This window comes from Zingiber officinale, chromosome 2B (assembly GCF_018446385.1).
Source record: "Zingiber officinale cultivar Zhangliang chromosome 2B, Zo_v1.1, whole genome shotgun sequence".
In the NCBI taxonomy this organism is placed as follows: domain Eukaryota; kingdom Viridiplantae; phylum Streptophyta; class Magnoliopsida; order Zingiberales; family Zingiberaceae; genus Zingiber; species Zingiber officinale.
In genome coordinates, this window is record NC_055989.1 from 12132867 (window position 1) to 12154680 (window position 21814).

The window sequence follows — 21814 nt, forward strand, 5'->3', positions numbered from 1 at the left end:
TATATATAATCTAGCACACCAAACTTGATATTTTCTCATTCAGCCTTTTCTCATAATATATATATATAGAGTGAGAGTGTTGTGATATGTTACGCGACGCTGTAGCCGTATCAACATTCTTTTTTTTTTTTAATTATTTTTTAATATTTTAAATTTAAAAAATTCAACATTTCCTTATATTAAAATATTTAGGAAGTCTGAACCTTACCAATAAAATCTTAAAAATATTTTTTAATTATTTTTAAATTTAAAAAAATATAAAAAAATCTGATATACTACATGACGCGTACAGTCACGCACTGTAGCGTCGTGCAATATATCATTTTATATATATATATATATATATATATATATATATATATATATATATATATATATATATAATTTTATATTATATATATATATAATTGCTCGCCTTCCACCCGTGTATATCTCAATTTTTTTTTTATACTTAATATTATATCTTAATTCCTAAATCCTAAATGATTTAATCACAAACTAATAAAAAGAAAAAACTGCACACCATACAGTCACAGACTGTTGCGCACTATGCGATGCATAGCATAACTTACATTTATATATAGGTAAAATTCAAAAGGACATCCGTCATTTTGTAAAATCATCTGATAGACATTCCATTTTCAATTAAAGTCAAATGTGCGACGCATTTAACACAAACTTTTTACAATATTTTTATATTATCTAATCATTTGGTCATATAAAAATTAAGTATGTAGCTTCTACAACTTATAGAAATTAATTGTTAATTTCTATACAATGTAAAAGATACATGTTAACTTCTATAATAAACAAAACAAACTAAAGATCTTAGTCACACTCAGTACATTTAAAATGAGTGTTATCTAATCACAATTAATCATGTGATCAGATAATATAAATAGAAATTAGTTGTTAGTTTTTATAACAACACTACGTCGAGGGTATATTTAAGATTAAATTATAGATAAAGTGCCCATTAAGGACGCCCACTTACTATTTCTCTTCATTTGAGTGAGGCATAATAAATTAACTTGAACATTGTGGTAAAAGAGTGTTGTCAGCCCTATGCGTGTAACGCACTGATAAAATATTCAAGAGAATCAATCAGAGAATGAAATTTGAATTTTAATACAAACGAATATTCTAGAGGTCGATTGTGTATAAATTGTATTTTAAATTGATCTGATAGCCAACTTTAGAATGGAAAATCACCAACTGAACACTAGAATTATCGAAAACTCCATTGTACAATGACCAAAAACTTCACTCCCCTCCTCACTCAATAAAGACATAATCAACAAAGTTTGATCTTATCTCATACGGACAACAACGACCCATTACCTATCGAGACCAAGCTGCCCTCTAAATCAAAAGGTCAATTATGATAATACAAAAGCAACCATGTTCCGCGGAAGGCTAACTTAACTCCAAAGCTAATGCGGCCCCGAGTAGCGTCGCGTAGTATATCGTAGCGTAGGGCTCCTTGTTACGGAAGGCTAATTTGATCGATTGCGACCTTGAGATATAAGGGTACATCTTGTTTGTTACACCAAATCCATCATTAGTCATGATCATCAAGAATTTGGCATTAGTCTACGAAATTGCATTGTGCCTCATTTCCACAATGAGAATTGAGCTCATAGGAAGAACAGCTTCTCTTAATAATGCACACACGCATCACTATTAGACGTTGGAAGCCAACTCATCGGCCGGGCCCTCATGCTTCTAAAAGAAATAAGATAAAACACATGGGCTAAAGTGAAATTTAACTCGGCAAAACGGTGGCCCTTTTTCGAAGTCACCCTCTTTCTTTCCGTAATTATATCTTACGGTCGTTTTTTTGTTTTTGTTCTTTTTCTATCGTCCGAGCTCTTCCTCGTGAATCGTGATGCCACATTTCGTTCCTGCCGCTGCTCTGCGGCCGCTTTCTCCTCCTCCTCCTCCTCCTCCTCCCTCCTCTCCGCCTCCAAAACCCTAACCCTAATCTCCGTCCTCGCTTCTCTCCTCCAGTGAGATAAGGGGATTTGTCCGTCGATCTGGACCGGCGCCGGGCGTTGGCGGTGGATCTTTTCACGGTACGGCTGCTAATTCTTGTTCTTCCTTGACCCACGGCGGTCAACTCCTGAGCGACTCTAACTTGTTTCGCTGTGCGATTTGGTTTGGGAGATGTCTTTTCTGTCTCGGTCGTTTTCTACTCGATTTAATGATAGTGCCAGCGGGCGATTTGAACTGTTGTTTTTGCTCAACCATTTTTTTTTTATTAGGATTTTATTTTTGTGTTCTACGATGAGTTCCGTGTGTTGCCATGATTAAACTTGTCTCGGAAAGGCAGAAATGGGAACGGGTTGATTTTCCGTGTGGTGAGTCCTCAGGTTGATCTTCTGAATCTGTGCTTTCAAATTTTTGAGCTACAGTTGGAGGACTATATAGAGAAGAACGTGAAATATTTCTTTTGCTATTACGAAAGGTTTTTATGGGAGGATTTTTCAGTTAGTTTGGTAGAGCGGTTAGTATGTGTCGTGCTCATATTTTGGTCTAGAAGAAAAAAAAAAAGTTATCGGTAGCTCTATCTGAAGATATTTTGGTTGGATTTTTCTCATTTTGGGTAAAACATACAAATGATTTTGGCTTCTTCATGTTCTTGATGGCATTTGGTTTACTATGTGAAGTTGTGGTTGAAAGAATACTATTCATGTAATCAGTTTTATTTCTGTCGCAGGATCATGGTTGGTAGTGATTTGGGGAAGGCATTAGTGGAAGTTGTTTAAGTTAGATAATAAATATTGTCATGGAATGAAGGCAGCTTTTGTCTCTTATTTTATTGCTCCATTTCCATTTGATGGTTCTTTGAGAGATGGGATAGTCACTTCATATCTAGTGTTGTTAGGGTAGATTCTCGGATTCAATTCAGTCATTACCTATCAATGGGCTCAACTAGTGGCATTTCTGAGATTGTTGAAGACGACGACTTGCCAAACTTGGATAGTTACTTTGGCGGATCGAAGACTTTACGAATTAAACTCAAACCAAATCTGCAAGATGGTAAATACGTGGATGTTGAAGACAACATTGAAAAGTTATTGAGGGTAATCGATCGCAGGACTTCATCCAGGATTCTTGGTCCTACAAGTCATCCTGCTGTTGATTTGGTGCGGAAGAATGCTATGAAGAAGCCAGTTGAAGTTGGAGTATCTAGATCGTCAGGAATAGGGATATCAGAATCTGTCACTTTAAAACAAGCCTTGAGAAAGCTATGCATTACCCAGGCATCAGAGATGGCTGCTATGAAGAGAATGTCGAAACCCATTAGCTTATCTAGAACTTCTGAGGCTGGGACAATCAAAAGTCTTTATGCATCTGTGGTGGTTCAATCAAGTGACTCTGCTCTCTCTCTAAATGGAGAAAAGAGAAATTTAGTTGAAATATCCATCTTGCCTGATAAAGCCTCAAGAGATTTATCAAGAAAGACAATTGTATTTGGTCAAGGCAAAAATGCAGAATTGTCTACTCAGAGCACTGTTTCATCTCCTCTTTCTGCTGTACCTACACCCAAGTTAACTAAGATTAGAATCCAAGATGTAATTAAACACACATCAGAAGGGTCCTGTGATAATCAATCGACTGCAGTTGAGATGGAGAAGAAAGGGAGATCATTTTCAAGAGCAACCAAATCTAGCTCAAGGCCAGTTGCTGCTTCGTGCAAGACTGTAGTGAACCCACATTCAAACAAGCCAGTGCATCTGAACAAGAATGTCAGAAAGAAAGGAAAGTCTGAATCAGCATCAGCATCAAATAAATCCATCAAACACGGTGATGTGAACAGAAGTTGTGCAACTTCATCTGCTGCTAATCCTTCTTGCTCCAAGGAGCCTGCCACTCCTTCATGTACTACGCCTACTACCAAATCGTGTCGTCCAAAGGAACATGTCACCCCTCCATGCAGCATACCTGTGACCAAATCGTTTCCTAAAGAACTTGTCACTCCTGCATCTAGCACTACGAAACATGCTGCTGCAGTTAGTGCAGAAAGCAAAACACTTTCTACCCTAAATATCCATGGCAGCAGCAAGGCCATCAGTGCAAAATCAAGTGAATTCTCTAGACCTAGAGAAAAGGGTGAATGCTCTCACAGTTCAAAAAGCAGCATTGGGGACTATAGTAGCAACACCAGCATCAGTGAAGAAAGTCATCTGAGCATTGCTAGTGGCAAAGGATGTAGGCCTCACATGTCAAAGGATTCAAGATGGATAGCAATCCGGCACAACTTAATCCAACAAGGAAGCTTAGGCTTAAAGAATTTTAAGCTTCTCAAAAGACTTGGTTGTGGAGATATTGGAACGGTTTATCTTGCAGAGTTGGTTGATTCGGAATGCTTGTTTGCATTGAAGGTCATGGATATTGATTTCCTGGTTAGCAGGAAAAAGATGCTGAGAGCACAAACCGAAAGAGAGATATTACAAATGTTAGATCATCCCTTCCTTCCAACCCTCTTTGCTCATTTTACGACAGATAACCTTTCATGTTTAGTCATGGAGTATTGCCCAGGTGGTGACCTACATGTGCTTCGACAGAAGCAATCTGGCAAGAATTTTTGTGAGCCAGCTGCCAGGTACATTGGAAAATTAGTTTTTATTTAGCTGGATTATGGCGCCTTAGGAAGCATTTGTTGTTGTTGTTAAATTCTGTCTTTCAAGTCCCATCCAATCCATGATACTCAAATTATATTCCTCTGGAGTTGCTATTTTACTGCATGTGCTAAAGTAGAAAATGGAAATGGACTTCTTTCATAATTTAAGCAGTTAATAGGTCAAATATATATATTCTGACAGCATGACATCCAATTGATGCTGGTTCACTATGTCACTCTTTCTGTTTATTCCAGATGAGCAAGCTAATTGAGAGAATTGTATTTGTTACTCCAAATTCATTTCAAAGTGAGGGAGAGTGCAATATTTTCAAGGTGCAAAATAATTCAAGAGAATCTTCAGACGAAAGAGATTAGACTACCTAGAGATGTGCAATATCCTTTGCTGGTTTATTTTTCCACCTAAATGTTATGTTTCTTAATAATTGAGATTTATAATTAGGTTTTAGATATGAGAATTATTGATTTATGATTAACTAAAGTTTAAATGAAACACATTGTACATAAGTTTTGATAGTGGCTGTCAGAGATTCCAGTACCCATATGTGTATTCCAGCTCTGGCTGTAACAAAATTATGTTTACTTCTTTCTTTATAAAGTTCCATATATGTTGGCCGGTTACTATGATGTTCGGTTACAAACTAATTGTTAGCTATGGCTTCTGCAGGTTTTATGTCGCAGAAATCCTCCTTGCATTGGAGTACCTACATATGCAAGGCGTTATATACCGGGATCTCAAACCAGAGAACATTTTGGTTCGTGAAGATGGCCATATTATGCTCTCAGATTTTGACTTGTCTCTCAGATGCTCAGTAAGCCCGATCCTTCTCAGATCATCATCATCAGGCACAGAAGAATCATCCAAGAAACACTCAGGGCCTTGTGCTGAAAATAACTGCATTGATCCTCTTTGTCTTCAACCATCATGGGTTCAAGTTTCTTGTTTCACACCCCGTTTGGTATCGTCTTCAGAAGGTAAAGCAAGGAAGCAAAGATCTGAAGTCAGTGGGCAGGTCAGGCCACTTCCCCAGCTTGTGGTGGAACCCACGGATGCACGTTCCAACTCATTTGTGGGGACCCATGAGTACTTGGCGCCTGAGATCATCAGAGGAGATGGACATGGTAGTGCTGTTGATTGGTGGACCTATGGGATCTTATTGTATGAACTACTTTTTGGTAGAACACCATTCAAGGGACCTGGAAATGATGAAACATTGATGAATGTGATTTCACAGAGCTTGAAATTTCCTGAGAATCCATATGTCAGCTCTCACGCTAGGGATTTGATCAGAGGGCTGCTAGTAAAAGAGCCAGAGCATAGATTGGGATCAGTGAAAGGTGCTGCTGAGATTAAGCTGCACCCCTTCTTCGAGGGATTAAATTGGGCTCTAATACGATGCGCTGCACCTCCTGAGACACCAAGAAGTCATGACATTGGCACTCCTGTGGTGTTTCGCAAGAAAAAAGAAGGTAAGTGTCTTGATTTTAGGACAAATGGAGAGAATGTAGAATTTGAGCTCTTTTAGTGATATACATTCTGTGGAAGAGTGTAATATGCTTGGTCGTGGTGTCCTTAATTTCCTACCTGTTGTGACCATATAGTACTTGTAAATGTAGGCTTAAATTTCCATTCCTTGTTAATAACGAGAATATGATTCAGAAGAAATAACCTCTTGTAGCTTCTAATTCTCATTTTGATTTCTTCACCCAAGCCAACTAAAGCTTGGCGGATATGTTTGGCACCACTAAGTGTGTTCTCTCTATATATATCCTGTTTGTCCACAACCGGAATCTTATTGTATTAACACCAGCTTTATGTTTCAAGTTCAGTCGACTACAGGATCAGAGAACAGACACACCCTTCTATATTCTGGAAGGAGGTTTAGGGTTTTGGGTCTAGACTTGATTAATCATCATAATTTCCACAAATGTGGTTCTTTTGTAGTTGATTGTGGACATTGGCCTCTAGCTTAACGATTAAAATTTTCCAGCTGACAATATCCATGTTTCTTGTTCTGGGTTGACAAATGTACCTTGGACTTTTTAATAATGAACCATTTGATTATTTTCTATTGTTTCTACTTTTGTTAAATTGGCTAGAGAGTACAGATTTATTATTCTCAACGAAGATATGTCTCGTTAAAAAAATCTCCTTTAGACTTCCACCACTTTTGATTATAAATTGAATTATGATCTCCTTGAGATGATCTAATGGGCCTAGTGTATGAGATATTATTAATTTAAGATTTAAAATTTAAATTTTAATATAGCTAAGGTAAATATTTTTTTCATAGGTCAAATACTATTTCTAAAATATAATAGTTACTCATAATTCATCTTCTTCTGACGAGATAAATTGACAGGACGATAAGAACGGGCACACTATCTTTTACCGACCTATCAAATGACATGGAGGGTGACTTACCTTTTCTCCCCTTTATCGTTTTCTATTATTTTTTTTATTTCTCTGGGACCGAACGAACTCCCAACAGGGGGCAATCACGGACCCGTCGCACGACACGTAGTCTCCCAGGCGACACATTTCACGTGGCCGATGGCGGCGGCGGCGACAGCGACGGCGGCGTGATCTCAGCGTCGCGTGAGATGGTTTCCGTTTCCGTCCTTGCTTAACCCAGCCTAATTTTTTACTTTTCCAAAAACGTTTTCTTTTTAGTTTCCACGCCTTTTCCTTTGAATCTTGCGTTGACCTGGTCCCCGCGCGTCAACTCCGCGGTGGTCAGGTTGCCTTCGCCGCATACGATGCGTCGTACACAGTTCGCGCTGCGCCCTCGATTTATAGCCCGCACACTCTTTTTACTCTGCGCCTCAATCGCTCCTGCTCCTCCTCCTCCTCTTCTTGCACAATGCTCATGGACGTCGACGACTGCTCCTCCTCTTCTTCGCCGTCGTCCTCTTCCTCCTCTTCTTCCGCCAGACCTTTCGCCCCCTCGCCGAAGCGCAAGGACGGGCGGAAGAAGTTCCGGGAGACGCGCCACCCGGTGTACCACGGCGTGCGCTCGCGTGGCGGCGGCAGGAAGTGGGTGTCGGAGGTGCGCGAGCCGCGGAAGAAGACCCGCATCTGGCTCGGCACCTTCCCCAACCCGGAGATGGCCGCCCGGGCCCACGACGTCGCCGCCATCGCCCTCCGCGGACCTGACTCCGCCCGCCTCAACTTCCCCGACTCCGCTGCGTCGCTGCCTCGGGCGCGCTCCGCCGCGCCCGAGGACGTCCGCCGCGCAGCGGCAGAGGCAGCCGGTATGATGGCCGGCGCTGCCGTCGACCGCTCTCCGCAATCGTCGTCGGCCGCGGCTCCGATGCAGGTGTTCCTGGACGAGGAGGCGGTGTTCAACCTGCCTGGGTTGCTGGAGGACATGGCGAGGGGGATGCTGGTGACGCCGCCGGCGATGCACAGGGCGTTCGATTGGGAGACACTGGAGCTGGAGGACGACGGTTACGTGGCCGGTGACGTCATCTCCCTATGGACGATGGATTAGTTAATTAGTAAATTTTTTGGGGGTGAAAATGAAAATGACACCCTTTATATCATTTCATTCATTTTTCTTCCGTAATTAGTTAATTAGTAATTATTTGTGATCCATTCAAATGTAATTTTTTTTTGTCTGTTTGAGATTAATTTTTTTCTCAAAGTCCCAATGAAAATGTGTAATAATATTTACTGATGTAGTTATTCACTTTATAAGTTTGAGAAAGTATAAGTTACAATATTTGTTTATGTGTAAATATCCTCGTGTGTAAATATTTATTGATAGATCAATTAGAGAAAGTGGAAGATTTATGTAGCTTAGTTTTAAGTGGAGAGAACTAAATTTTCATATATAGATACTAGAGAGCTAGGACTAGCAAAAGAGAGACAAAAAATTAAATTATAATATTTGTTGATTTATTAGTAAAACAAAAAAAACAAAATCTAAGTCCCTAAGAAAGGCTAGAGGCTATCCTTAGAGGATGGACCCACAATCGAAGTGGAATAAAACTCAGCACTCGGCCCATGACAAGTGAGCTTAAACAGGGATCCAAGGAAATGTTAATTTGGTTAAACTATTTTCAATTCTTTATATGATCTTGCTAATGCATAAGAACTGCCAGTTAGAGAATTACAGTCGGGGTTAATTGGTCAATTTTCTATAGACATATGTTGTAAAGAAAAAAAAAATATCTCTCACCCTCTATTATAGACATCCTCATCTTCGTTGTTAATGGAAAAATCATATATATATATATATATATAGTGAATGTGGGCGACATCTAACGTGAGCGATCTGTCATGACCAATTTTTTTTTTTTTAATTTCTCTCTATAATTTGCATGTAACAACTCTCTTCTCTTTTTTTTTTTAATGAAAAAGTAAATATATATCATCAAAATATGTATAATCATATAAAAATAATCATGAAACCCCTTATGTCATGTTTGATGAACTTTCAAATCTAAAAGGAAAAACATAATACCGTACATGTACTAACTCGTGTACCATCTCTCACTTTCTCTACAACACATGTTGGTTGCCTACTCATTCTCCATACGAGGTACCGAAGTTGAGGTATCAAACAACATCGCCCATGATCTCTGTCCATTCTACTCGTGGCTCAGCATCATCACTGTCTAAGTTCTATCCTGCATCCTCTATCAGTGGCAAAAAGTGATTCGCTTTCCCCAACGCCCCACCAACACATCCCTAGGACAACTCGGAGGAGGTAAATCATGGGTGGTTACCAGCCATTAGTGAAGTGGTCAAGGCATGGGGGAAGACATGCTTGGACGTGTCAAGTTTTGACCCCATGACATATGTGGTAACACCCCGTGCCTTAATCACAACACCGGCCCAAGAAAACTCCTCTTCTCTCTTCTTTGATTGCATGTAAGGCAGTACTGATTTATAAAAATCAGCACCATCTTGGTGCTGACACCGCCAAACCAACACTATTCACCTTAGTACTGGTTTGTAAAAATCAATATTAAGGTGATGTTGATAGTGCTGGCACTACTAAAGGCATCTCCTATGATTAGAATTTTACAAAAGTTTTTTTTTATGATTCCATTATTCCAATATATCACATCATGCCACATCAATATTCTAAAAACCTAATGAAACATCTCAAATAATTAAAGTTTTAAATGATTTTTGTGTGATCCAATTCATAACATGTAATTACATGACTACATGCATATTACATCAATTTCAAGACAAAAAAATAATTTTGATATTTCACTATTGCTCTTAAACTATAAACTTCAAATTTTGTATCCATAATGATTAAAACTTTTTTGTTCAACTTTTTCATTTCATAAACCTCTTTAAAAATCTTACATTAGAGATATTCTAAATTAACATCATTCATCTTGGCGCTAGTTTATAAAAATCAACACTACAAATCAGTACATTGGTGCTAGTTTGTAGGTATTGGTTTATAGAAACTAGCACCAACACTAGCATCGACGCCAAGGTGGACAACATTGATTTAGTTGTGCCAATACCTATTATCTTAGTACTGATTTATACAAATCAGCACTAAGATGATATAAGTACCACCAGCATCATATTGATGTTGGTTTCAAAGGTGATGTTTGATTCTACGAACCATCACTAAAAATTTACACCACTTTGTATGAGAGAAAAAGGAGTTATTGCATGAGATAATAGGGGAAATCAAAAATTAAATTTTAGTCATGTCAAATCGTTCACATGAGATGTCTCGTCATTCAAAATAAAGATGTGCAATATATATATTTTAAAAGCCCTTAGTTTTACACGTATAATCTACCTCCAATAACATAAACACGGAAAAACCAAATTGATCCCTACAAATATGGTCCGGTGGTAAAAAAAATATTTAGAGAAATAATTAAGGGTATCACAGTTCCAATTTCAATATGGATGAATATTTCAAAGTTACCTAGGTAAATCTAGAAATTCAGTCAATCTAATTTCAAAATTTTTTAAAAAAAGGTTCGAACTGCAGAGCCTTTTAACTCGCTTAAGAAAGACTTTAAAGTTATTAGGCCAATTATCAATTAAAAAAATTAATTTAAAAAAAAAAAACTTTGCTCAACCAGGTTCTGAACCACAAAGTTGTAGATTGATTGCACTTCACCGGCATCAGCGAGGTTGTTGGTTGCAGCGTTAGCAACTGTAGGATTCCAGCGCACTCCATCAATGGCAGCGCCGAGATTTACACCGAGCTAGCCATATTCTTCCTCCTTGCTGTTGGAGGTAGGTGACGTATTAAGCTGGCGCTGTTTATTTCCGGAACGTGGTTACAACCTCTCGATCGAGGCTCTTCATGGTCCTGCCATTTCTCCTCCTCGCTCCTCCCTCCCTCACTCGCTGGCGTAGGCGGCCGTTCCTTCTGTCGCCCGCTCTCTCCTCGACACCTCACGTTGGGTTAACAAGACGCGAAGTTACGTTCATGGCAGAATCCGGCGACTGAAGAAGAGGATAAATACGAAGCCACACTCTCGCACCTCTCACGTGCTCTTGTTTGCTGTTGGTTGGTGATTCTCTTTTTGTCTTTGTGGTTTTGGGCGAGGGACGGAGATCGAATGATAAAGCTGCGTGTCCCCTTGGCGAATCTTGAATTCTTAATCTTTTTCTTATAATTCATAGATGGATCCATGGCGATGCCATTGATTTCCGCTTTATAAATACCGGCGGTGCTCTGGTTTATCTTCAGGCGAGCGTCGATTGATTTTGCATTTGTTTGGTCGAAATGGAGAGGCGGGAGGCCGTGGCGGCGCATGTGGCGACGGTTTGGCGGGTGATCAAGGCGTCGGTGGTGGTTCCGCTGCTGCAGGCCGCGGTGGCGGTCTGTCTGGCGATGTCGGCGATGCTGGTCGTAGAGAAAGCGTACATGGCCGTCGTCTTCGTGCTCATCAAGGCGACGGGCCGCCGGCCGGAGAAGCAGTATAAGTGGGAGCCCATGCGCGACGACGACGTCGAGCTCGGCGGCTCGGCCTCCTACCCCACCGTGCTCGTCCAAATCCCGATGTTCAACGAGAAGGAGGTGTACAATCTGTCCATCGGCGCGGCCTGCGGCCTCTCCTGGCCCGCCGACCGCATCATCATCCAAGTGCTCGACGATTCCACCGACCCACTCGTCAAGGTAATTACTGAATCGAAGACTAATTAACTAGCCTCAATGAGTAGGATTGATCGGGCGTCGTCGGGATCGCAGGAATTGGTGGCGGCGGAGTGCCGGCGGTGGGCGAGCAAGGGCGTGAACATAAACTACGAGATCAGGGACAACCGGAACGGGTACAAGGCCGGCGCGCTCAAGGAGGGCATGAAGCGGAGCTACGTCAAGCACTGCGACTACGTCGTCATCTTCGACGCCGACTTCCAGCCGGAGCCCGACTTCCTCTGCCGCGCCGTCCCCTTCCTCCTCCACAATCCTGACGTCGCTCTCGTCCAAGCTCGTTGGAAATTCGGTAGCTAATTTAACAATCAATCAGTATCACGAAACAAAAGAAGTTAACTTGATTCATCGACTCTGCAGTGAATTCAGATGAATGCTTGTTGACGAGGATGCAGGAGATATCGCTCGACTACCACTTCACGGTGGAGCAGGAAGTTGGATCTTCCACCCACGCTTTCTTCGGCTTCAACGGCAAGCCTTCCACTTCTCTAATCTCAATAATTTCAAGGATAATTTAACTCCCAATTACATCACCGGCGTTCAGGGACCGCCGGAATATGGAGAATAGCAGCTCTCGACGAAGCCGGAGGTTGGAAGGATCGAACCACAGTAGAGGACATGGATTTGGCTGTTCGAGCAAGCCTCAAAGGCTGGAAGTTCATCTTCCTCGGAGATCTCAAGGTTCAGAACGAGCTGCCGAGTACCTTCAAGGCCTATCGCTATCAGCAACACCGCTGGTCTTGCGGCCCTGCAAATCTCTTCAGAAAAATGCTGATGGAAATAGCCAGTAACAAGGTCAGTAGTTCTCAATCTCCTCTCTCAAATTAACACTGATCCATCGAGCTTGTTAATTTATTTCTCCGTTGCAATTCAGAAAGTCACTCTCTGGAAGAAAGTTCACTTGATCTACAGTTTCTTCTTCGTCCGGAAGGTCATAGCTCACGTCGTCACCTTCATCTTCTTCTGCGTCATCATCCCCGCCACTGTCTTAGTTCCTGAGGTGGAAATACCGAAATGGGGCGCAATCTACATCCCTTCGATCATCACTATTCTCAACGTCGTCGGATCCCCTCGGTATATATATAATCAATCAATCAATCAATTCGTTACTGAATTAACTCCTCGTCTATTTCCTCAATCATCGAGCTGTTGCAGGTCCCTTCACTTGCTCGTGTTTTGGATCTTGTTCGAGAACGCCATGTCGTTGCACAGGACGAAAGCGACCTTCATTGGGCTGCTGGAAGCTGGGAGAGTGAACGAATGGGTAGTCACTGAGAAGCTCGGAGTGGCCATGAAGACTAAAGCAGCAAAGAAGCCAAGAACCAGAATTGGTGAAAGGTACCAGAATCATACATAGATGCATCTTCTTCTTCTTCGATGGATCCTGTGACATTTCTCGGTTGAAACCAGGATGCATCTCTTGGAGATATGGACAGGGGCGTACCTCGTCTTCTGTGGGTGTTGCGACGTGGCGTTCGGCAGGAACCACTTCTACATCTTCCTCTTCCTCCAGGCACTCGCTTTCTTTGTAGTTGGCTTCGGTTATGTTGGCATCTGCGTTCCAAGCTCCTAGGAGGCCGCAGTAGAATCATTGTGTGAATAGTTAGAACAAGAAAGAATGAATCAGGAGTTCTTTCTTGTTTTGGTCAATCTTTTGGAGGAGATGTTGAAGACGATGACACTCGAGAGAAGAATCGGGCTGTTGTTGTAATAATTTAACGGCTAGTTTTCAACAAAGTAATAATCGAATACAAAACTAAATTGTTCGGATTTGCTTTGACTGATAAGGATTACAGAGTAAAAGATGAAGATTTTTTCCCTTTTTCTTGGAGATGAGTGATTGTAAAGATCGTCGTCAAATGGTTTGATAAAGTCGATCTTTAGGCGGCGGTGGAAGGAAGGTGATCTGCATTGGCGAAGCCACCGCCGGCTTGAATCAGCTCTAGCTCCTTTTGGCGGAGCAGCAGCAGCATGCGATCGTTCTCGAGGCGGCGGCGATCGTTCTCCAGCTTCGAGCGCTCCATCTCGCGCTCTTTGTTGGTGCAGAAGCGGAGCCAATTGAAGCGCTGCCGCTCGAGCTGGAAGGCGCGGCAACGGTATGCCACCCGTTGCTCCTCTAGCTCCGCCGCCTTCTTCTGCAGCCACTGCTGCAGCTGATGCTCCCCTCCGCCGCCGTCGCCGGACGGCATGGCGGCCATCAGCTCCGACTGCAGCTGCTGCATTGCGCCGGACTGCGACGAGAGAGTCAGCGAAAGCGACGGAGAAGCCGACATTTGGGATGACACCCTCCGCTTCTTTCTCCCCGGCGACACCAACTCCTTGCTGTCCACGTCCTCCTCTCCCTCCTCGTGCTTGTGCTGCGGGTGATGGCGGCGCTTGCTGCGGTGCCCCTCTTCCAAATAGTCCTTGTCCGCGTAGTCACTGTCGCCGAAATCCTCCTCGTCGTCGCTGTCGACGTCGTCGTCGTCGTCCACTTCTTCATCCATCATCATTCCTTCTTCGTCAGCGGCGACCGGCGCCGCCATGGCTCGGCTAGAGACCACGCCTTTCGCGTCGGAGCGGCTACACTGAGAGTGGTGGAAACAGAGTTGTTGTTGCTGCTGCTGCTGCTGCTGCTGAGGATTCTGATGTGACGGCGGGGGCACTTGCTGAGGAAGGGGCGCGGCGGCAGAGACGCAGGAGCCACCGCCTCCGGCGTGGTGGTAAGCGCACATTTCGCGGAAGAAGAGGTGTTTGGAATTGAGGAGTTTGCGCGCCTCCTGCTTGGCCTTGGGCGAGAGGTGGTCCATGGTGTCGAGCAGAGCCCGGTTCTCCACCACCCGGCAGGCGGTGCCCTTTCCAAGCAAGTCGTTCACCCGCTTGTACCGCTTGTTGAGGTCGTTGAACTTGTCCTCGCACTGCTGCGGCGACACCGAAAACCCCGTCTCCATCATCGCCCGAGACACCGACTTCCACTTCCCCTTCTTCTGCAACATCGCCGTAGTCGCCGCCGCCCCCTCCCCCGCCTTACTCTTCCCCTTGCCCTCTGCCACATGCTGCAGCTCACCCTCAGCTCCGCCGCCGCTGCCGTCGTCGCCGACGCGATACACTACCTTGATGAGCAATCTCACCATGCTGTCCGTCCACTTCATCCTCTGCCACGGAGACGCTGCCGGCGCCGGTTGCGTCAAAGACCGCAGTGCCGCCTGGTCATCCGCCGGTTCAGCCTCCCCGTACGAGCCCGGCTGCTGCTTGGTCCGCACGAACGTGGGCACGTTCTGACCGTGACGGCCAAACGGGTAATGTTCTCCCACGTCGCCGGCGGCCTGGAAAGGCAGCATGTGGCGCGCCTGCTGCTGCATCTGCTGTTGATGCGGAGGCAGCGCGACGTCCAACCCGAGCAAACCCCCAGAGCCCATCTGCAACATCCCCCTCGGCATCCCATTTCCTCCATGATCCATCCTCTCTCTCTCTCTCTCCGTCAGCTTCACTCTATCTTCTAATCCGTCAGCTCTTAATTCGTGCCCTTGGCCGAAGAAACCCGATTAAAAGGAAAACCGTAGACGAATCAAGCTAACACGAGCTAACGTGGGTTGATATCTCTCTCGTCAGCGTGGAGCTGCGAGTGCCGCCGGTTTCGGCAAAGCATGGCGGAAGGAAACACGGGCCCAGCTGCATGTTTTCCGCCTTCCTGTGGGTCGAAAACCAGCGGCCCTTTGCGTGAGTCGTACAGCGAACAGGCGGCGGCTTCTCGGTCTGAGTTTGGTGTTTGTGGGAGGCGGAGGGGGGAGCCTCAGGGTGCGAGGAGGAGGTCGGGTGGGCCCGGAGGGAGGAGGAGGAGTTGCTGTCGCCCACGGTTTTGGTTTTGGTTTTGGTTTTGGTCGGGGTTTAGGAATCCACAGGTTGCATGAGGGGTTTTGATTCGACGCGCTGGATTCCACAGGTCCGGCCTATAGGCCCTATACACATATGGCAAAAGTTAATACACTAATCTCAGTCTCCCGTCAACCTATCTCAGATCAATACGAAAAAAATAAATCATACTGACTAAAAAAATAAGTGATATGTGGGATAAATTTACACATGTTATAGGAATTTACACCCCCTCCCCCCACCCCGAGATTCTACCCTAAGAGTATATATAACAATCAATCTGTCACTTACCAACTTAGATAAGTCCGTGGAGGTAGCCCTGCTTATACACAAGTTTAGAAAAGGCGATTGTCATCATCTCAGTGTCCTTAATAATCCGTCCTAAAATCAATACAGAGAAGATGAATCATCCTATCTGTACACAAGACACTATCTAAGTAAGATACTATCTGTACATATAGAATCAAATTATTTATCGTTCTAGATCTATCGCTAAAATAATAACTTCACTTTTATCATGGATGAATATAATTATTTAAAGAGGTCATTAGATCATCATAATTTATTCTTTCGATCTTATCATGAGATTGACGATGGAAGATATTTGAGATGAGTGAGTCACTTTTTGCCTCTGAATACATAATCTTTGTCGCTAAGAAAATTTTACCATAAACCCACCTAAAATTTACTTTTTATTGGCCAGTATATTTAGGTAAAAATTAATACTTTTTTATTAGGATTGTATTATAAAAATGTATATCTCTAATTTGTATTGTAGCAGTTATAGCTCATAACCATTATAATATAAACCATTCAACTATAATCCGTATTAATAAATTATATTGTATGTATTGTAGTAATAATTCATTTTTATCAATATTCATCAATATTATGTTATAATAGCTTTTCTATTTTGATCAACACTAACACCATTGTGTTATAACAATGATAGAAGTTTTTGTAATATAGAACAGGTTAATTCTCAATTTAGTCCCTTGTTATTTAACGTGGTGCTGATTTTGTCTTTAATTTTCAATTGACCAAATTTAATCTTCTAATTTTCGAACGTTTTTCCAAATTGATCCTTCCGTCTAAATCCCCGTTAAAATAAACGAGAAGACTTGTTTAACCGGTGGAAGTGGCCTATGTCTTGCTGGAGAATTCCTAATTTAGTCCCTCATTATTTGACGTAGTCCCGATTGTGTCCAAGGATAGTTTTAAAATGGAGGTCGTCTCCTACTCGACGCAGCTCCAACTGCCGGACTCCATGTCGATGCCCGCTGCGAGAGGATGACGGTCGTCGTCGCCGTCCACCAGCCCGACAGCGAGGTATTGGACCTCTTCGATCGCCTCTGCCTCCTCGCCTATGACAGCACTGTCTTCTTCGGCCCTGCTCCGGTGGCTGCCGAGGTACCAACTCAATCTCAAAGCTCAATTAAGACTTGAATTCTCTCTTTCGGCCTATGGAAATTCAGCCTTGCTCAAACTTTTCTCTAGTTCTTTGCTTCCAACGGTTTCGCCTGCCCTTCTCTGCGCAATCCTTCCGATCATTTTCTCAGAACAATCAACAAAGACTTCGATACGGTCAGTGCTTCTTCTTTGCAGCTTATAAACCAACAAAGGAAACAAGTTTCTAAATCTCAAACTCAATCAATGTCAGTATTAGGGAAATAGTGCAAGAATAAAAGCAACTGATCATTTCCACCGGTTAAATAAGTCTTCCCGTCTATTTTAACTGGGATTTGGACGGAATGATTGATTTGGGAAAATGTTCAAAAATTAGAGGAATAAATTTGATTAATTGAAAAATTAGGAACGAAATCGGTACTACGTCAAATAATGAGGGACTAAATTAGGAATTATCCAGCAAGACATAGGTCACTTCTACCGGTTAAACAAGTCTTCCCATTTATTTTAACGGGGATTTAGACGGAAGGATCAATTTGGGAAAACGTTCAAAAATTGGAGGATTAAATTTGGTCAATTGAAAAATTAGGGATGAAATCAGCACCACGTTAAATAACGAGGGACTAAATTGAGAATTAACCCAATATAGAACAGTAATCAATATTAATTAATATATATTAACATCATATTATAACAACCACCGTATAAACAATTTATTTCTGATTAATATGAATTATGTTATAATAGTTATGGAATCATAACTAAATCATACTTGCAATAATTGTGCAGCAGTTAACAGCTTTGATCTTGTAGCGGCTACAATAGCGCAAAAAACTAAGGACAATTTCAAAGGCTTCATTTTGATAATAAATCAAAAAGTAAAAAGGAACACTTTGAGTTTTGTTCAATAGAATTCACAAATTACTGCCATCACTGGAGTCTTCTTCACCCCAATCCAGTAACAAATGCTTGGTATTTATTGACCAAATCATGATTAGATAGATGAACATTGACAATCCAGTTACTGACAAGCTGTTTTGATCAGAGAGAATTGTTCTTCTAGTTTTGAAAAAATGAAGATAATTCAGTAGTGTTCATGATGGAATCATCAATCATGGTTGAAATCCATCACAAAGAGCTTCCAAGATGCTTTCTGAGATTCCTCCGAACATACTTGCAGACACAGAGGTCTGGTTTAGGAAACTCAATACTGTATCTTCAGATGCTTCCTCGAAATCCTTCCTTCTTTTCATCACTAGATAGCCACTCAGCTCCCATGCTGCTGGATTCATTTGTGTTTCGACAATCTCCTGGCTAACTTCCCCACGAGACCGCTTCTCGGCAAAACACTGCAAGCTCAGTGTCAATGCAAAGATACTCATTGTATTAGATTTTAAGCGGCGAATCGTATGGAATTTACCTGGAGGAGGAGGAAAATTCTTCCACCAGAATCAGATATCAGGACATTGTAGGGGATGCCACTATCTTGCAAGAAAATACAGGCAGCCGAGACGGTATCTGAAAGATCCTTAAAGTTGCTTCCACCTGCAAATAGAAGACCTCTTACAGGATAATCTACAAGTCGAGAGATTTTGACCCCAGTTTTGAGGGTTGCAATAGTTTGAATTGGAGCCTTCTCGACTGCAAATGTTTCTGCAAGGTAGAAAGCCTGAAGCATTCGACAACCATGAGAGCTTATCTAAAATACCAACATTGTTTACGATAGGTATAGCTTAACCACCTGAAAATGGAGGTGATTAATGGTGGCAAAGGCACCCAAACTGTTGTAACCAACTCTGAAATAGGGAGTGTTGGCTTCCTTTGCCATGGACATAGCAAGAAAGAAGCTCTCCTTATTGATCCTTTGCGGTAAGCAGTCCAAAACACAAGGAATTAGGAGCACATGACCGTAGCCGATCGGGCTGACCTGCAAGGAGAAGAAAGTTCCTAAAACATCTAGTTGTAATCAAAACAAGTGAGCAAATTCTCGAACATTGATCGCGATAACATTTGGAGACTCTGACGTTATGACTGATGCATTGCCATTATCACTCTCTTGGAATCTAAATAGAACTTCCTCTTGCCCAATCTTTGTGAAATTGAACTTATTCTCATCAAAGGGTTGTAAAACTTCATCAATTCTAAACTCGGTCGGCCTTTTCTTGAGGTCGCGCCCTTCAATTAAGTGTGCAATGAAACCATATCTTCCTGGAATGCTCTGCAAGAAGAATGCAGTCAATTCTTCAAGAGAATTGAGTGACCAAAAATTAGCATGCTACCTTGGTTTCACAAGCGTTGGTATCATGATGGAATAAGCCTTTAACCTTGCGATCATCCCACTGCATTTCGAAGTTTCAACTCACAAAAGTGATTTCAGTTTCAGATATCAGAAAGAGATCTTCCTACCTGTTTGAAAAGACTTTCGAGGAAGTTTGCCTGCGGCTCAACCTTCCCCGCCTTGCTGAAACAATAAAGAGGAAGCCTAGTCCCTAGCCAATGAATTCAACAAACTCAATTTTTTTTTCTAGAATCGAGTTGCTGATAAGGTTCGAGATCTGGCTATGACTTTACGACGAACACATGGCGGGCATCGCTCAGCCAGATCGAGTTTAGCAAATCTAAAAAAGTGGGTTTTCTTCCCTATCTCGGTAACAGATCGAATCGCTCTCGTGAAGCACAAAAGCTTTTTTAAAAAATCATTTTTTTTTCTGAAACAAAAACGAAGAATCGCACAAAACATCGAAGCTGGAAGATCCATGAAGCAGAGAAGCGGAAACAGCAGAATCTGATCGCGGGTCACCTAGACGAAGGCAGCATCTGGATAGACAGTGGCGCCCGCAGCCGCTTTCATCGCCGCCATTATGGCAGTCGTTTGGTCGGTGGGCGGATGACATCGTCTGAGGTCGATCTGAGAGGCTGGAGAAGTACAACTGTACAAGTACAATCCCGGCGGCGGAGCTATCTGGACACGCCGTAGGACTAAGGGGGGCGTTGGTTTTCTCCTGGGAATCTGAATATCATAATAATATTATAGAATAAGAATGAGTATGAACTTGGGTATCATTCTTAAAAATGATATTTGGTTAGTTAAATATTTTCAATCAGAATGAACCTAAATTTTTTGTTTTTATCCTTGTAAGAAAATAAGAAAAAAAATTAGATGGGAGAGAAAATTGAATGTAAGAGAAACATATGATGAGAGAAAAAGTACGTTGAGAAAAAATGAAGAGAGAGAAAGTAGGATACGAGAAACTGAGGAGAGAGTGCATGATAGGAGAGATTGAGAAGAAAAAAAGTACGGTGAGAGATAAAGTATGCTGAGAAAGAAACAGTGATGGAAAAAAAATGAAGAAAGAGAAAGTATTATGAGAGAAAATGAAAGAGTGAGGAGAGAGAAAGTACAATGAGAGAGAAAGTGAGTTGAGAGAGAAAGAGTGATGGGAAAAAATAAAGAGAGAGAAAGTGTAATAGAGAAAATGAGAGTATGAGGAGAGAGAAAGTATCCTGAGAGAGAAAGAGTAATAGAAAAAATGAAAATAGAGAAAGTACCACAAGAGAAAATGAAAAAGTGAGGAGAGAGAAAGTATGATGAGAGAGAAAGTGAGTTGAGAGAGAAAGAGTGATGAAAAAAATGAAGAGAGAGAAAGTGTGATGAGAGAAAATGAGAGACTGGGGAGAGAGAAAGTGTGATTAGAGAAAATACAGAGAAAGAGTGTGATGAGAGAGAATGAAAAGAGAGAAAGTGTGATGAGAGAAAATGAGGAGAGAGAGTATGCTAAGAGAGATTGAGGAGAGAAAATATGATGAGAGAAAAGTGTGATGAGAGAGAAAGTATAATGAAAAAATAAGAAGAAAGTGTGTAATGAGAGAGAAAGTGTGATGGAAGAGAATAAAGAGAGAGAAAATGAGGAGAGAGAGTGTATGATGGGAGAGAATATAGAGAGAAAATGGTGGAGAATGTGTGATGAGAGAGAATGAGGAGAGAGAAAGTATATTGAAAGAGAAAGTGTAATGATAAAATAAGGAGAGAGAAAATATGATGAGAGAGAACAAGGAGAGATAGTGTGAAATTTAAAAAAATTGAACAAATATACTAAGGGTATTTTTTTGTGTAAAACTTAATTCACATTCCTATTCCATCAAAACCCAAGGGAGAGGGTGGATTTCATTCATACCCAAATTTTTAGGTTGCATTCCAAAATTTTGATTCCATTCCTATCAACCAAACACAAGATTTGGGAATGAATCAATTCCCTCATTTTCAAACCCATAAACCAAACGTCACCTAAATCTAAGAACATTTCAGCTTTTGCACCATATACTTTTACTATTTTTTTGAAAGATCCTTTTAAGTTTTACTATTTTAATCTTGCTCCATCAAAATTTTGAATGAGGAAGAATGCATATGTATTGAAGTTGACAAGAGCAGTTTGTTCATTGTGTCCCATAAAATTATTTATTTATTTATATTCGGAGTTTAACCAAAGATTAAATTGTGGGTCAATTTTAGTAATACTAATAAGTAAGAGCTAGAATGAGTAAAAGATTGTAATGCGATGCTCGGCTTAAACTGATCTCATAATTTTTCTCTATTCATATAATTTAAGAATAAATTATGAAAGACATTTAGAATGAACATTAAATTTATACATAGTGAGAGGTGCATTGTTATACTAAAATTATCATACATCCATCATCTATACTATCTCCTACGAAAGTTTTCCATCGATCATCAAGATAAATCAGGAAGTGCACA

General features: G+C 41.7%; 4 protein-coding genes across 4 annotated transcripts; 2 read left to right on the plus strand and 2 right to left on the minus strand.

Annotated features, from left to right (window-relative positions):
• The first annotated feature begins 1856 nt into the window (after positions 1-1856).
• Positions 1857-13394, plus strand: LOC122048151. Its single transcript, XM_042609750.1, has 13 exons — positions 1857-2075; positions 2720-4609; positions 5313-6170; positions 7320-8138; positions 10768-10881; positions 11271-11337; positions 11380-11766; positions 11839-12091; positions 12160-12270; positions 12344-12594; positions 12674-12873; positions 12955-13137; positions 13210-13394. Exons 2-13 carry the CDS (start codon positions 2925-2927, stop codon positions 13370-13372), a joined length of 5091 nt encoding a protein of 1696 aa, XP_042465684.1. The 5' UTR covers positions 1857-2075; positions 2720-2924; the 3' UTR covers positions 13373-13394.
• On the plus strand, positions 7468-8337 carry LOC122045309 (dehydration-responsive element-binding protein 1F-like). The gene has a single exon (XM_042605471.1). The coding sequence runs from the start codon at positions 7510-7512 to the stop codon at positions 8137-8139; it is 630 nt and encodes a 209-aa protein (XP_042461405.1). The 5' UTR covers positions 7468-7509; the 3' UTR covers positions 8140-8337.
• Positions 13395-13481: 87 nt separating the features above from the next.
• Positions 13482-15576, minus strand: LOC122045308. The gene has a single exon (XM_042605470.1). The coding sequence runs from the start codon at positions 15237-15239 to the stop codon at positions 13680-13682; it is 1560 nt and encodes a 519-aa protein (XP_042461404.1). The 5' UTR covers positions 15240-15576; the 3' UTR covers positions 13482-13679.
• A 2254-nt stretch (positions 15577-17830) lies between these two features.
• On the minus strand, positions 17831-20076 carry LOC122045310 (GDP-L-galactose phosphorylase 2-like). The gene is made up of 7 exons (XM_042605472.1): positions 19859-20076; positions 19465-19547; positions 19338-19397; positions 19052-19276; positions 18800-18985; positions 18479-18727; positions 17831-18407 (listed from the first exon to the last, which is right to left on the minus strand). The coding sequence occupies exons 1-7, from the start codon at positions 19950-19952 to the stop codon at positions 18171-18173; spliced, it is 1134 nt and encodes a 377-aa protein (XP_042461406.1). The 5' UTR covers positions 19953-20076; the 3' UTR covers positions 17831-18170.
• Between the last annotated feature and the right edge of the window lie 1738 nt (positions 20077-21814).

What these genes read in the sequence shown, in the direction of transcription:
- LOC122045310 (XM_042605472.1), bottom strand. Translation starts at nt 19,952, where the DNA reads ATGTCATCCGCCCACCGACCAAACGACTGCCATAATGGCGGCGATGAA. An exon ending in CCAACGCTTGTGAAACCAAG is followed by an intron (nt 19,277 to 19,337) that starts GTAGCATGCTAA and finishes TTCTTCTTGCAG; the next exon opens with AGCATTCCAGGAAGATATGG. An exon ending in GAATTTTCCTCCTCCTCCAG is followed by an intron (nt 18,408 to 18,478) that starts GTAAATTCCATA and finishes CTGAGCTTGCAG; the next exon opens with TGTTTTGCCGAGAAGCGGTC.
- LOC122045308 (XM_042605470.1), bottom strand. Translation starts at nt 15,239, where the DNA reads ATGGATCATGGAGGAAATGGGATGCCGAGGGGGATGTTGCAGATGGGC.
- LOC122048151 (XM_042609750.1), top strand. Translation starts at nt 2,925, where the DNA reads ATGGGCTCAACTAGTGGCATTTCTGAGATTGTTGAAGACGACGACTTG. An exon ending in CCAAGCTCGTTGGAAATTCG is followed by an intron (nt 12,092 to 12,159) that starts GTAGCTAATTTA and finishes TCGACTCTGCAG; the next exon opens with TGAATTCAGATGAATGCTTG. An exon ending in AACGTCGTCGGATCCCCTCG is followed by an intron (nt 12,874 to 12,954) that starts GTATATATATAA and finishes GAGCTGTTGCAG; the next exon opens with GTCCCTTCACTTGCTCGTGT.
- LOC122045309 (XM_042605471.1), top strand. Translation starts at nt 7,510, where the DNA reads ATGCTCATGGACGTCGACGACTGCTCCTCCTCTTCTTCGCCGTCGTCC.